This window comes from Maniola hyperantus, chromosome 12 (genome assembly GCF_902806685.2).
Source record: "Maniola hyperantus chromosome 12, iAphHyp1.2, whole genome shotgun sequence".
Taxonomy (NCBI): Eukaryota; Metazoa; Arthropoda; class Insecta; order Lepidoptera; family Nymphalidae; genus Maniola; species Maniola hyperantus.
In genome coordinates this window covers 13845033-13861958 of record NC_048547.1, presented here as the reverse complement: position 1 = coordinate 13861958, position 16926 = coordinate 13845033, and the positions used below count along the sequence as shown (strand labels likewise).

The window sequence follows — 16926 nt, the reverse complement described above, 5'->3', positions numbered from 1 at the left end:
CCCGTGCTCTGTAGTTAGCCAGCGATGGGTTGATCATGATGATGATGTATGTGTACTATGTATGTACCTACGTAGCAGCATACGATAGTGCGATGACAGCTATTCACATAATCACGTGAAGTAATGAGTAATGATTGTATTTACGAAGTGATTGTCGACGTAATAATGTACCTATTATAATACGTGCATCGATTGTAGCCTACGTAACATTTTGATACTCATTCCTTCAATGAACCTATAGGTTATCTATTGCTTCATCATGATGATTGCCGGTGATGGGTTCATCACCGGCTCACTACACAGCACGGGTCTCCTCTCAGAGTGAGATCTATAGAGCGCACTTTGACTTTGCTCAGATTTAAGATAGAGTTAAAACGAGACAGATTATGTGAGAGATATAAAGTCAGAATGCGCTCTTTAGATCTCACCCTTGGAGTGAGAAGGATTTTGGCCATAGTCTACCATGCTGGCCAAGTGCGGATTGGCAGAATTCACACATCTTTGAGTACATTATGGAGAGCTCTCACGCGTGCAGGTTTCCTCACGATATTTTCCTTCACGAATAAAGCAAGTGATATTTGATTGCTCAAAATGCTTCGAATAGTTAGAACTGCGTGCCCGCGTGTCAACTAGGTCGAGAAAACGAAGTTCGATGTCGAGTATACGAAAGTCGACTTCGAGGTAACGACGTTTAATGTCGAGGAAACGAAGTTCGATGTCCAATTTCCAGGTCACGATGGTCGATGCCAAGGTACCGAAAGACGATGTCGAGGGAACGAAAATAGTCTTCGAGGTAACGATAGTCGACTTCGAGGAAACGATGGTCGACTTCGAGGTGACGAGGTTCAATGTCGAGGAAAGTTTAAGTTCGATGACGAGGATACGAAAGTCAATTTCTAGGTCACGATTGGTCGATGTCAAGGTTACGAAAGACGATGTCGAGGGAACGAAAATAGTCTTCGAGGTAACGATGGTCGATTTCGAAAAATCCGGAAATCCTTAATGCGTTCTTAAAGTTATAGATAAAAAAATATTTTTCGATCACAATGCAATTGGAGATAATTTAAGCAACAAAATAATTAGGTACACGTATTCTTGCAAAATACGTAACCCTCGGTGTGCGAGTCTGATTCGCACTTGGACGGTTTTTTATTTGGCATCAATCGACGGGAAACCACCTTTGAATTCTGCAAACAGATTACACTCGTCTGGTTTATTTCTGATTTCCTCAAACTACTGTTTTGAAGGAAAATGTGCCTTGTTTACTTAACTTAAGGGCGAAATTTTATTGGTCATTCTCCAAAAATGTTCTTTTACTGAATTTTGATATTTGATACATAGGGATTTGGGTATAAATTTGTGTGTATTTTTCTTTCAATGTTAAAAATGATGTAAGATAGGGGCGCTTTACATTGGCACATGACCAAGTCGGTCTGTATGGACGTGTTGTTTTAGGGTACCTTCTGCAATTCGATTGCGAAAAAGCTGCATAAATCATTGCTACCATCTCAATTGTTATGACTGGCTCACTTCATGGTATTCTTTCTGCAACATTTTAGGTAATAGTGATTGCGATGGTTATCCTGTATCTGTCAAACTACGGCGGTAACCCACGCAGGGACTGTATCGCGTATATTTGACAGCTACACTGTGACGATCGCAATCGCCTCTGATTGACCGACACTACTCACTATCTATTGGCTACAATGCATTTTTGTAACATGAATAAAAGACCTGCAAAGTCGATTCCGGAAAACCTGTATCAATCATTATTACAATGTATGTAATACTCTTCTTCTGTATTCTTAGTAATTTGTGCTTCAAAAATGCATTTCAGCCTTATGTATGACATACAACTGACGCAGACACGAAGGCCGTTAGAATGTAATTGACGTCAGAGGCTGCAATATCTACTTCGAAAAACGTTAACCCCTATAGAGCGCCACTTAATGATTTTAAGAGTTTGTTTATGGATGTAATAGAATAATAATTAAACCGTGGTTACAGTTGTATAGAACCCGCAGAATCATATAAATTCTTACGTAAAACTGTAATCCAAGCATCAACTATATTTAGGTACGTATATTATGATGTATTTGGGAATAACCGCTTTTTGCATCGAAATCGCATTTAGTGGAAAAAGCTGGAAAATCTTGAATTTAAATCTTATCTAGATTCAAGATAAAGTTAATAATTACGTAGGTAGGTACTCATGTTGTAGGTAATATGATTTGGAAGATGTTTATTATGTGTTTTGTGTGTTACGAAGGTCATAGCAATATACATAGTTTGCCTGACAGTTACTTTTCCCACGACCTACCTATTCAAGAAACTTACTTACCTCTGTAGTTTGTACCTGATCATGCGAAATCCTGCAAGTAGATACAGTATAGCTGAGTTTCATGATGGTTCTTCTTGGTAGAAAACAACTATCTGTTTGAAAAATAGTGGTAATAATAGCGGTGTGGTTGGTGACGATGATTATGAATATAACTAATATTATTATTATGTCGGGTTCCTCCTGAAAACCAGCGCTGCAGCTTATTTGCTCCACGTTAATTTGAATGATTTATAAATTTACCTAGGCTTACAGAATTATAAATATTTGGTGGTGGTTGATTTTTATTTATTTACATATCATATCTACTAGCGACAATTCCATATTTAGTGTTCATGTTCATATAGCTTCGCCATTTGCGAGATTTTTGCATATCAATGTCTCCTGAATGTAAAAATATTTGATGGCTGCAGCCATACATTGGCACGTTTATATATTGTTGTTTAAAACGTACAATATTCATTCAGAGTATAACGTATACAATGTAGATAATGTGAAAAGTATAGATTTAATATAGCGCGTCACTAATATTGCATATCGAACTTTAGAAAGAGATAACGGTTTGATAGAGCGTTATCCCTGTCGTTGAGACCGACAAAACGTCACATAGGTATGAGGTAGTGGTACGCTCTACGAAGCGGAAATCTCTTTCTAAAGCTCGATGCGCAAATATTTCCTGCCGCGTACTGTCATTATTATGATTACGAATAAATAGAAAATCGAACAAAGTACTGTAAATAAAGAAAAATTTGAACATAATAAGTTGTCTGCTCAAATTATAAGCATATATTTAAAGTATATAATTACCGAATTATCACATTTGACGCATAAACGCTAACGTGTAAGTCACGACGGGAAATGGAATCGTTTACTGTAGTGGAATCGGTGTTAAAGTACAAACTATGACTAACCAGTCTACTGATTCGCTAACTCAGTGTCTAACAGTGAATGATAGCCACCGAGCTTATTTGACATTTATTTTTAATCCATTGAAGGTATTCTACGAAAAAGAAATAATTTATCTACCACGGGTACCACCAGCTTTTCCATGAAAGGATAACCGCAAGACGTGCCGCGCAACGCCCCGCGTCTCCCATTACGAGGTCGAAGTCGAAGCAGTATAGTCTGATATCAAAGTTTGATGACCTAATTTATCGCAGAAATACTACTCAAGTAACAGACACATTACGCTGATTTGTTGACTCGAGTCGGTTTTGTCTGTGTCTACTAAATTAACTCAGTTGCGAAGAATGTTATGAGAAAACTAGTCCATTGCAAGGAAAAATTAAACTTATTTAGGAAATCTTTCTTTCTTCAATTGAAAAAAAAAGTTATTTTTTCTCTGGTGAGAGACTTTCACTGTTTCAAAATTACTCATATCTGGCAAAGTCGTATTTTAGCCGTATAAGATCTGCGAAGAAAAATCTAAATCGAAATAGAAACCAACATAAAACATAAAAAGTAAGCAGTATAATTTATTGATGATTGATTGATTGAAATCAATACAAATTGTGATTGATCAAAAATATTTTACCAATTACATCGACACTAGAAGCATTTATATTTTGAAACAATGTAAGGCAAATATGAAATCTGTTTATTCGATTCTATTGGGGAAACAAACTGGATATTTTATAAACATTGAAGAGTTATTTAAACTGCGTAAAACCGTAACAAACGTTGTTCTTGAAAGTGTTGAATACGGTAAGAAGTAAACTATTACCATGCCTAGCTCCAGTTACAGTACAATAATATTAAAATCTATTTACATAAAAAGAAAAGCTGACTGATTGACTCAAACTACTGGACGGATTGGGGTGAAATTTGGCATGCAGTTAGCTATTATGACGTAGGCATCCGCTAAAAAAGGATTTTTGAAATTTTCACCCATAAGGGGTGAAATAGGGGTTTGAAATTTATGTAGTCCACGCGGACAAAGTCGCGCGCATAAGCAAGTAAAATATAAAACTATAACACAATAATTGTATTGTATCAGACCCAGATAAGAAAGCAGAAACATAAGTCAATGTTATTGTTATTATACACAACTCTCAAATTCCCATCATTGATATCGAATTTATTGAAAAGATTTAAGATAACAGAACGATTGAATGTCATGGTAGTTTGTTTTCGATCAATACCGGTTTTACAAGGAAACATTTAATCTTACATCTCGAGAATCAAGATTCAAGAGACCTAATCTCGTAAGATTATTTAAATGTTTAAATCGATAGCTAAATATTACGAAAAGAACCATAACTTTACAATCACGGATGGAACTATCAGAATCCAGGATTGTAATTTAAAATAGGTCAGAAATATATTATAATATACCGAGTTAAATCAAATAAGGAACAAAATACGCATCTCTGATTACAAGAAAGGTTAGAAATCTTTTTCATAATCAAAATCTTTTTTAAATATACAAGCATATTTAAGGATCCTGAAAGACAAACATCAGGGGGGCTTTTGGAGAAAACAACAAAAGAAAAGTGTGCAGGGCATGAAATGAATATATTCAGAAGATTTGCATGACCTACAAAAATACAGCATTTTAAGTAGTTATGTAGCGAGTGCACGCTTTTGAATATAAACTACAAAGTATGTAAGGAATGGGCATTACAAATCGACGCAAAGTAGCCGGCAATATACGGCGATAAAATTTAAAATTTACCGCATTTTTTATGCATTGTAAACCCTTCTGCATGTCTAACGAGGCATAGATAAATATGATAGGCCATTGTTAGCCGTTTAAAAGACACTGACGGCTCTCTATGGCCATTGTGATGCAAAATTAAACGCCTCTTAGATACTACGGGCTTCCAAATACCTACCGCTGATATAATAAGACACTGGTACTGGCTTCTTACGACATTGCATCGAATTACAATTTACAACACGGTATCAGCCCGTGTTTGGTTTTGAAGCAGGATAACATAAAAAAGGCATATTTATTAATTCTCGTATCCATTTGAGTTAAACCGAAAGAGCCAAATTGAGATTGCTCAAATGGATACCTAACACGTTAGTCGTTATGTCCGAAGGCCTAACGAAGGCTCCCTTGAGAACATAAAAACGACGAAATATGGCTTAACGAAATATGCAGTGCAGCGTGCTTAAGGCGGAGCTTTTTATAGCTATTTATAGATGAAATCTATACTACATATAAAATTTGTAAGTTTGTGAATTTGTTTGTATGAATTTTTGGAACTAATGATTCAATTCCGAAAAATCTTTCACTGATAGATACATTACCCCCGAGTGCTATATATATTATATATAGGCTATTAAAGTATAAAGTATCGCGGTAAAATATATTATATAAAATTGGATGAATAGCGAAAATGGATTACAACTTACAAGTTGTCATCGCCTGTTAAGTAGGTCTTAATTGAATAAAAATATTTAGGTTATTTATTTCACATGCATCGCATGGTAAAAGTTCACATTTCCCTAAAATGCGCTTTGTTCGAAAACCTAGCAAGATAAGCGGTGATTATTATCGTTAACAAGAACGTTATCACTCTGAATAAATATCGTAAGTCCACTGAAAACACAAAAATAAATGAAAAAAATAACAAACATTAATAACTAAGACACTCGTACCAAGACGCTGTTAGATTTTGATTTGGAAAAAGAAATAGTATCTGCAAGTTTTCGTAGTCACAACGTTTTCAAAAAAAGTATGCCATACGAAGTTTTAACGTAAGATCACATTAATGACATATCAAAAAAGTTGCTTTACGTACGGCCGAAATTAACACTCAATCTATCCTTACACTATCGATAAGTTACTTAGCAATATTGTTTTTTGTCAAAAAAGATCATAAAATATTTGATAAAAAACAACGATGCCAAGAAACTTATTGATAGATTAATTTAATTAATTTTGGCCGAATAATGGATCAGTCAAGTTGCAATGGAAGCAAAGCGTAGTGGAGCGTAAACTTGTGTGCTTCAACAAATAGATAATTAAGAGAAAACGACAAAATCCATCTTCTGGAAGCATTAAAATATTCTTAAGATAAAATGAATTTTGTCAACAAGCTCTGAAAGGCGATAGAGCAAAAAGTTTTGAGACGAAATTTCTCTAATATGATCTTAAGCGTGTATTACATTTCGTATCAAGGCAAGCTAGTAAAAGGGTCAACGATTAAAATCAACCATTAAGTAACCATTAAGACCTGTTCTAAAATTTAGGACTTCGAGTTATTAACGCAGTAATTGAAGTGAAACCGTGTGATTACGAAACACAAATACCTCCAGCATTTACAAAATTCGCACCTAATCCGTTATCTATTCTTGAAGTCCAAATTACCTTGTATAAACATGAAGAAACGCATAGTGATATCAGAGTGATAGAGTGAGGTGTTAATAAGCAGAATGTCGATACAGTTTATAAGACTTAATTAAATCGTTGAAATCGTCACTATAGCAAAAAAATTGCTCAAGAAATCAAGTTTGGTCTTTGATTCAAAGGTCTTGATGCTAATTCGGTTTCAAATAAAATTGAAAACAACAGAACTGTGGGATTACCTGAGCTTCAGGCGGTCACTGGTGAGTGGGGATCTGCTCCTTGCTGATGATGACCTTTGGGATGACCTTCCGATACACTTAACTGCACTGATTTTAATTAAGGGGTTTCGATAGCAAGATTGTTTAGCGATAATATGTACACGTCATAGGTTAATTTTGCACTTTTTATAGGTACCTATTTTGCTTGACGGTTTGTTCAGATCACTTATTTTAGCGGATTAATTAGCGTTTATTTATTAGTTGCGGTTTTCACTTGATTTCGCGAGTTTACACACTTTTTGGAGCGGAGCGGGTGTTTTTAATTGCGTGGCACATTCGTTGTGCAAAACAGGAGCGGTTTTCAGCGTGCGTAAGCGCCAGAATGCGGAATCGGACTGAAGGGGGAATTTGAAAGGAAATGTCATTGCGTACATGCTTATGTGTGAGTTTGAATGTGCGTGTGTGTGTGTATATAATAGATTATTTGCAAATATAATAAATGGCGTAAACAACTCCCCCGGCCTAGAGGCAAGCCTCTAAACAGAACGAAAAGCGTGATAAAATTAAAGCGTTAAAAAAAACAAAATTAAAAAATTAAAATTAATTAATAGAGTTAGTAGAATTAATAGCAGCCTATTGAGAAGGTAGAGGACATATCCGTACTACTGGTCTGATGTAGTTTCCGGAACGCGTTCTAACTTTGACTGCTCGAATTACACTGTCTTTCCCTGGATAGAGTTCTTCTATAACTCCTAAAGGCCAGCAAAGGGGATGAACGTTAGAATCTTTGATAACAACAACAGCTCCAAGACCTACAGGATTGGAGGGAGTATTCCATTTCTGTCTGTGTTGTAGAGAAGTTAAATATTCTTGGCTCCAACGTTTCCAGAAAGAACAAGTGATTTTAGTTAGTAATTGATAGCGCGATAAGCGGCTGTCGGGAATATCTGATAAATCCTCGACAGGTAAATACTTTGCGGGAGTGAGATTGAGAAAATGGTTAGGCGTTAGCGCGGAAAGATCTGACGGATCAGAACTTAGAGTACATAATGGTCTACTATTTAATAAGTTTTCAATTTGAACTAGAACTGTATTCAATTCTTCATAAGTAAGGATTTGTGTCCCTATAACTTTATACAAATGAGTTTTCACACAGCGAACGTTAATTTCGCTGAGGCCGTTGAAATGAGGGCCATAAGGTGGACTATGCTTAAACTGAATACGATGTTCTGCGAGACGATTCTCTATGAAATTTTTATGAGCATTGGACTGTATGAGAGTGTAAATTTCATTTAATTTGCGTTTAGAGAATCTTAACATGTAAACCATGGTGCGCAGTAATTTAGACCAGCTAGAAGAGCGTTCGGCTAAATTTTCAATGGGATGTTGAGCGTCAGAAACAGAGGTTTCAACTGCTAAAACAGTAGTTTTTGATTCTTCAAGATCTTGATTGTGAGCGTTTACTTGAAAAGGCGTAACGGGCCATTTCGATATAGGATGCGTCGTCCATTGAGGAGAGTTGAACCAGAGTTTGCGTTCTAATAATTCTTTAGGCGTGATTGGACGAGATATTATGTCAGCGGGATTTTCGCATCCGTTGACGTGAAACCAATGTTCAGAAGGTAATTTTGAATTTATTTCTGTAATTCTATTAGCGACGAATGTGTGGAATTTATATGCGGGAGAATGAATCCATGTAAGAGTTACTGTTGAGTCCGAAAAATCGTAAATATTATTTATTTTGCAGCGTTTACTAAGAGTTTCGCGTACCAAATTGATTAAATTGGCTAATAGAAGAGATGCGCAAAGCTCGAGGCGAGCGAGTGATGTCTTCTTAAGCGGTGCGACTCTAGATTTTGAAGAGAGTAAATGAACAGTTCCAGGCGAATGTTCATCTGGGCTCACACGTATGTATACGGTGGCTCCATAGCATTTTTCACTAGCGTCAGAAAAACCTATAAGCGTTACATGGGATTCAGAGTTCATACCAACATGGCGAGGAATTTTAATTTTTTCTAAATGCGGTAGTTCTTTACAGAATTGTTCAAATCGTTGAGCGATCGAGCTGGGTACTGGTGTATCCCAGGCGAGATTTAATTTCCAACATTCTTGGACGAGAAGTTTCATAAAAGCGGTAACTGGACCTATAAGACCAACAGGATCAAACAGGCGAGCGGTAATAGAAAGAATTAAGCGTTTTGTATAATCGCGGGGACTCTCATTAGCGTTAATTTTAAAAGTAAAAGTATCGAGTTTAGGATGCCACTGCATACCTACTATTTTCGTAACATCTTGAGCATCTGAATCAAAATTAATTGCTTGCGGATTTTTATGAGAGCTAGGAATTTCACTGAGAAGTTTGGTGTCATTGGAGATCCATTTAGTTAAATTGAAACCACCTGCGTTGAACATATTAACCATTTCATGATAGGTTTCTTTGGCTTTCTCAAAACCATCGATTGAGTTTATGTAATCGTCCATATACATGTGATTAGTGGCTTCATTAGCTGCGAGCGGGTACCTGTCAATGCTATCTTCAGCTAGCTGACGCACTACTCTCATGGCGAGATAGGGTGAGCTAGATACTCCAAATGAGACGACAGTGAAATTATAAGTGTCGATAGATTGATCAGTGTCAAATCTAAAAAGAATCCTTTGAAAAGCATGATGCTCGGGCGTTAAATTTAATTGAAAATAATGTTTTTCAATATCTGCGGTTAGTGCGAATGAGAATAATCGTAGATTTATTAAGAGTTCAAATATATTATTCTGTAAGTTAGGACCTACATATAATAAATCATTAAGCGATTTTCCGGATGTAGTCCGACTGGAAGCGTTAAGAACAATGCGAGTCTTAGAAGTCTGCTTATCAGGGCGATAAACAGCTCTGTGCGGAATATAATAACAATTTATATCGCGTGAAGGATTATCTACTTTAGTGAGATAACCTTTGTCAATGTATGACTGAATAGTTGCGTTATAATCTTTTCGAAGAGCGGGATTAGCGTTTAATTTCTTCTCTAATTGAAGAAGGCGGTGTTTGGCAATCGAGTACGAGTCGCCGAGTTTAGCGGGGTCATCTTTAAAGGGTAAATGAACAGTATATCGACCTGTTTCATCGCGTGAGTAAGTATCTTTAAAGATGCGTTCACATGCCTCATCGTCTGGGCTTATGTGAATTTTATTAGGTACGTTTTCTAATGACCAAAAGCGTTCAGTAATTTCTTCGAGTGAAGGTGCGTCTACATTACATAAAAATGTTTTATCAGCGTTAGAGTGGTGAGTTGAGTGGCGAGGTTCACAATCCGCTTTCCCCATGAGAATGTAACCTAGCGTGCTTTGAATTGCAACAACAGAAGAATTAGGTGAGACTACTTTGTCACATCCAATTAAAAATGGAAACAATTCGTTGCCTATCAGGCAATCGATTGGTCCAGGAGTGTGATAACTATCGTCAGCCATTGGTAATGAGTGCAAAAATTTCAACTGGGAGACATCGATGTGAGCGTTAGGTAAGTGGTCGGTAATTGTGTCTATTACCCTAGCGGTAATAGTATAAAAGCAGCGTGGATCAAAGCGAGAATAAATTTTAAAAGTTACAAATCCCAGTGATGTGCTTTCTGTTTGACCAATGCCTTTTACGACTGACGGAGCGAATTTAATTTTTAAATTTAAACGTTGGCAACATTCTTTTGATATAAAATTAGTCATTGAACCTGTATCTAAAAATAAGCGGATAGGGTATTGCGTATTGTTACTATATACATGCACTGTGGCGGTAGGTAAAAGTACGGTCGTATTTTTTAAATAATTGCCCGAGGACGTGGTCACCGACAGTGCTAATTCGGTAGGACTAGTTGTTTGAGTGTGAGACGCGGGGGGCGGTGCTGTAATTTTTGTTAAATCACTAGATCTCTCGTTCTGCGGTAGCGGCGGCATCGGAGCGCTGCTATTATTCGCACCATAGCGGTTCTGTGAGTAAGAGGGGGCTTGCGACTGTGAGGTCCCAGGTTCGTACCTAGATCTAGAAAAAGAGCTACATAAAAGGCTGTGATGTGAGCTAGATGCACAATTTCCACACCTTCCCTGGCTTTTACAGCGGAATTTTAAGTGAAAACCTAGGCAGAATTCACAAAATCTATTTTTCCTCACTATATCTAGTCTAGTTTTTGCGTCTTGACTTTTAAAAACCTCACACTTATAGAGCGGATGAGCGTTCTGATTTTTGCATATAATGCAAGTGCGTTGAGTATTTTGCGAATTTAAATTATAATTATTGTTGTTGCCGACTGTACTTGTATACGTTTGAGTTTGCGATTTAGGTTTGTATGAAATAGGTTTTTTATTGGGAGTTTGATGAACTTGAGTGCTTCGCAAAGTTTGAATCTTTAGTTGTTCTTTTAAAAATGTATTTAAATCAGAAAAAGTAGGAATTTCAATGTGTTTATGCGTCTGTTCAAACAATGAAACAGTCTCCTTACTTAATTTCGAGAGTGCGATATGCGTTATCATAAAATCTGACAAATTCTTAATAGGTAGACGTGTCAAAGCTGCTTGCGCAGAGCAGAATTGATCAACAAAAGATTCGAGCGGTTGATTTTGTTTACAATTTAATAGTGTATCAATATATTGAGCTGCCTGTACCCTCGTGTCTTGATACTTTTCTAATAATGCGTTCCATATAATAAGATAGTTTTCAGATGTAGGCGGGATTCCTGAACAGACTAAGAGCGCCTTATCAGTTAAACAACTAATCAAGTATTGAACCTTCTGTATGTCAGAGAGTCTGTTGTTATTATGAATAAGATTCACAAAATTTTCATAAAAAATTGTCCATTTTGAAGGGTTGCCATCAAAACTCTTCAAATCTATCGGAGGTAACTTTTTGTTTAACAAACTGTATTGATTATCACACTGAGACAAAGTGGTGGACTCAGTCTTAATCTCATTAAACGTATATTGTATTTGACAGTATAAAGTATCAAACGCGCCAAGAGCGGAGTAGTTCGGAACATACTTAGGGTCAGAGTTCAAATAGGCTGAAATTAATTCATCTAAATTCGTAGTAAAATCTAGACGTAATTTCTCCAAAGATTGAATGCGGGACATGAAAGTCGTTCTGTGTGCGTGGTCACTCACCTTAAGTGACAAATCATAAATTTGCTGAACTGATTGAAATAAAAATTCCCTTTTTGCTTCCAATTTAACGATTTCTAGATTAGTTGATTCCTTTGTCTTAGCCATTTTGACTTTTGATATACGATAGTAAGCGTTATTTCAAGCGAATAAGGTCGATTATAATTATGGATCAAAGAATAATTTATCGAACGGAATGCAGGTAGAATTAAAAAAACAACTTAAAACCTAAAATACTGAGAAATACATGTAAATAATTATATATGATGCGTTAATATAATATAATGCGATGATCTGAACACAAATATGCGTAAATATACAAAATTTTTGTATATTTTTTAATAAATTCGGTACTCGATGTATGAAGCGTGATTCGATTCTTACCTATGAAATAAGTATTGGAATATATAAATAGCGTTTTCAGTGTTTTGTTGTAAGTGTTTTTTGAGGGAATATGGAAGGTTTAAAGGTCAAACGGGATAGTTAGGGAACAGATTGGATCCAGGACGATGGGAACAAAAGGATCGGATCCCGGTCGATGGAACAAAAGGATTAAATCCGGTCGATGGAACCACAAGGATTGTGGGATTACCTGAGCTTCAGGCGGTCACTGGTGAGTGGGGATCTGCTCCTTGCTGATGATGACCTTTGGGATGACCTTCCGATACACTTAACTGCACTGATTTTAATTAAGGGGTTTCGATAGCAAGATTGTTTAGCGATAATATGTACACGTCATAGGTTAATTTTGCACTTTTTATAGGTACCTATTTTGCTTGACGGTTTGTTCAGATCACTTATTTTAGCGGATTAATTAGCGTTTATTTATTAGTTGCGGTTTTCACTTGATTTCGCGAGTTTACACACTTTTTGGAGCGGAGCGGGTGTTTTTAATTGCGTGGCACATTCGTTGTGCAAAACAGGAGCGGTTTTCAGCGTGCGTAAGCGCCAGAATGCGGAATCGGACTGAAGGGGGAATTTGAAAGGAAATGTCATTGCGTACATGCTTATGTGTGAGTTTGAATGTGCGTGTGTGTGTGTATATAATAGATTATTTGCAAATATAATAAATGGCGTAAACAAGAACTTAAAGTTATATTGTAATTTTTGTCCACATTTTAGTAATAACGAATACTAGTTTTAGACCTGTGAATTTATTTTAATTTTATGTTGCTACCGAATTGGCCATGTTATTATTCTGAATTCTACCCTCTTAAGCACAACATTAATTGTAATTATCCATAGGGCTACAATCGAGATTGTTGTAATTGGCTGAATTTATAGAACTCTTGCATAAACTGTGTATTTAAGCCAATAGTGAGAGAGTGTCAGGCAATAGTCACACTGTAGCTGTCAAGCTACGGTGCTTAACCGGCTGAAACCTGAACTTCAACAGCAATAAATTTGTGGATCAGAATTGTGGATCATCCTTCTGATTGGCTGCCACACTACCAATATTGGTTTTACCAAGGGTACTGTCAATTCACACAAAGACAACAATTGCGATTGCAGTTAAAGCAATCACAAGTTCAGGAGCTAAGGGCCTGGCGAAAGAAGACAAGGCTTCTAAATTTCGATTTCAACGATTTCTAAATCAGAACCACACAAGCGTCGATCGTACATCACCACAAACCAGATTTCCTCATTACATCCCAACTACGTATTTACATTGTACACTACTAACCAAGGCAGGAATTCCAAGGATTCTTGTTTATCCCGAAAACTAGGGAGTAAATCAAGCAAACATTTTAGCAAATCGTCAATATTACATCTAAATATTTCTATCAAAGAACTCGTAAGTTAACTGCGCACATGGATAAGATTTTGGCAGCGGTCAGAAAGGTTGATTGAAATCTTTAAACGCAGTTTGGCTTTTCTTTCAGATTGATGGTGGCTTAGTTTGTAAGGCAGACTTGCACCAAACTGCTTCAAAACACATATAACAGGTTGCCTGGTGGTGTAAATGGAGTTGTTTCTTTAAACATGGTTCCCACGTTGTTGCGGTAGCTGTTCAGTCATTAGAACATTATTGTAACTATGCTGATTTTTTAAAGTTTGCTTGTCAAGCATGTCACTAAGCATGTAAGCGGGAAAACATCTTAAAAATCCCGTTTTCGCCTCATAGACCGCTTCCGAAATTTCACCGTTGGCTCGTTATTTCTTTGAGCAAAACTATTATTAGGTTAGCTAGGACAATTTTTTATTAGTTCTATTAAAATCAACATCACTAAAGCAGTTTTCCAAATTTTGCAAATTTAGGCTTAAGCATGCAATTTAGCTGTTTCTTTACAATTATTAATTAATGTCAATATTCTAGAATCCTAGTCATCAAAATCTAGGCATTGATTAGTTCAATAAGTATTAAATTATATAATATAGTAATATATATAAATAATATAATATAATATAGTGCGGAGCTTATCAATCGCAAGATTTCTTTTTATTCGATGACAAATTATCACTTGACTGCGATCCCCTGTGATATCCAAGTTAGATGCAGTCTAAGGTGGAAGAATGCTAACTGAAAATGAGTATCATTATCATCATCAATATGGTATGAGAGTTTATTAAACCCATACCCCCAATCGATTTCTACGCGTCATTGTAACGTGTTTTAATTCTAAGTTGCCTCAAGTAGCGTAAAGAAAATTAATCTAAATGTAAATATTTACATCGGAGGCTTGTTGCCTACACACAAATAATAAAAATGTCAAGATTGTGTGAGATATTGGATAGATTATTATACGTCGTGGTTAAGGGGATCGACTTTATATGTTAGTTTCTTGGTACAAAGAATTTAGTTCATCAGATTTGGAGGTTAAGCCAATTTATTTATTCAGTTGAAATGTAGCTGAATAGCAGACAAGCAAGACTGTTCCTTATTTGTCAGTGCAGCAATTGCGCAGTATTCGGTATGCTCAATATACCGAAAGCTTACCGAGCGCTAATAAACAATGAGATTCTAGATTGCCCAGACGAGATAATTCCGGCATAGAGCGTCTCGGGAAAACATCCAGTATCATAACTTAGGATTACTAATCATACACTCATGCGCTTGCAAAAACATAATGATTCCAAAATACACCGATAGGGAAAACAACACGAAATCATTTCGATGATGGAGGACATCGACGCTCACTGACCAATCAGGAAACTTTTTTAGTATTGCCAAACATTGTTCCTGAAACTTTTTCTTCGCTTCATCGTGCTTTGAAATTATATTGTGATTCTGCTGATCAGCCGCAATTCAACTTGTCAACTAGTGCAGTATGTACACGTATACATACCCTAGTTGGACCTGTCCCATATGTCGGTTGGGGTCGTCGGATATCAGGGCTCGCGTCATCGACTCAGTGGTACTGGCCCCACCCTCGTGCTAGCGGACAAACAAACATGTAGACAGACACACGCCCCAGTGACGTCACAAGCCGGCAAACGAAACCCACGAGTATAATGACATGTCCATGATAAGATAGACTTAATGAAAAAGATAGACAGGAAACGGGGCGACACAAAAACCGCGTCCGGAGAAAACCATCTAAAAAAAACGATTACTCTAGGCAAATGTAACGAGGCTTACAGCCCACCCACGACTCTTGAAGAGCGTGAAACAAATGCATTACTCTGTCCAGAAGCTAAAAGGAGTGGAGCTAAGAGGTAAGTGTACTTCAACCAGACAACCAATGAGATTATTAAGAGATGACGTGAAAAAATTATCACGGCATATATCAATAATCTGATTGGTCTGCCCAACAAATTTTCTTGGCCCTAAGGCCTCCACGCTCTATTCTTAATAGACATAGCAGCTTATTAGCATTTAGACGGAGAAATGTGGGCAATGCTCATGAACTTAAGCAGCGCGATTGGCAGCAGCATACCATGCTTCATCATAGTTTTTATGATCCCCGCGCCGCTCTAAGTCACCGCTCCTAGCGGAAAGTTCGTGGGCAGGCCATTAAGTGTACATGGACGAAAAGCAAGTGGTCTGTCAAGTTTTATGAATAAGTTGTCTACTACGTTCCTTGTCTAGCTTTTTTAAGTCTGTGGATAATGCTAAGTATAGATTGCTTGTTGTAGTAAAAAAATAGCGCCAACGCGTCTTTATTTCTATCAGTCTAGTTTCAACCAAAAAAGCTTTTTCTATGTTAGTAGTTACAACGTCTACAAGTGTTTGATACATTTTCGTACAAACATTTCAGTAACTCTAATTTGGCAGACGGAAAAAGAAATGTGATGCTACGATAAAATGAATACAAACTCAAAATAGCATGCAAATATGACAGAATACAGAAAGCATGGCGGTATGGAAACGGAAAAGATTTTTGGAAAATTCCAATGGAATCATTCGACCCGTGTTGATACGCGGATGGACTTCAAAAATAAATCGTGTTTTCACAAAACGTTGTTAGTTAAAAAACTCACTCAGGCAGCAGTCGATTAGCACTCTATAGGGGGCTCGGACTATAGGAGATCATGCCGCAAAAACTGCAAAACCCGCAAGAGCAGCAAAAGCCGAAATTTTCAGTACTGAAGATGCTTGTGACATCAGCATTATTACCGTGTAAAATGCGTGAGAAGACGTCACGACAGCACTGAAGCAGTCATTAGCATTTTAGTAATGGCCCCAATGCAGTTGACTCTTGCTGACACACCGTTCAGTGCTGAAAAAGTATTGCACACCTCTTGCGAGCGCCTCGTGGCATGCGATCTCCTAAAACCTATAGATAAGCGTCGTATTAGAACTCTCAATTATTGGGGTGACGTCGGTGCTACGCTAAGCTGGTCATTCCATCACACAAGAAGTATAGAGGTGTTAATCTGATAATGTACTATAAACGGGCTGTCTCCAATGCTTGCCTGAGTGGTGAGCCGTAGACTCCCGTATCAGCGTCACAGTACAAGCGCTGCAAAGATAACATCGCTCTGAGACCTGCTCT

At 37.1% G+C, this 16926-nt stretch overlaps 1 protein-coding gene across 5 annotated transcripts in view; it reads right to left on the bottom strand.

Moving 5' to 3' along the window:
- The window catches only part of Vha100-1 (V-type ATPase subunit a family protein Vha100-1), a 52787-nt gene that overhangs the window by 22278 nt on the left and 13583 nt on the right, over positions 1 to 16926 (bottom strand). The window contains exons 4-5 of one of the 5 annotated variants that reach the window (XM_034974253.2): positions 15277 to 15365; positions 13674 to 13712 (exon numbers count right to left, since the gene is read on the bottom strand). The exons of 1 other annotated variant lie outside the window; for it this stretch is intronic. In XM_034974253.2, coding sequence (XP_034830144.1) covers positions 13674 to 13712; positions 15277 to 15365 — 128 coding nt within the window. Of the gene's footprint in view, positions 1 to 13673; positions 13713 to 15276; positions 15366 to 16819; positions 16894 to 16926 lie in introns of all 5 variants that reach the window. 3 more of the 5 variants (XM_034974257.2, XM_034974258.2, XM_034974254.2) reach the window with 3 other exon arrangements.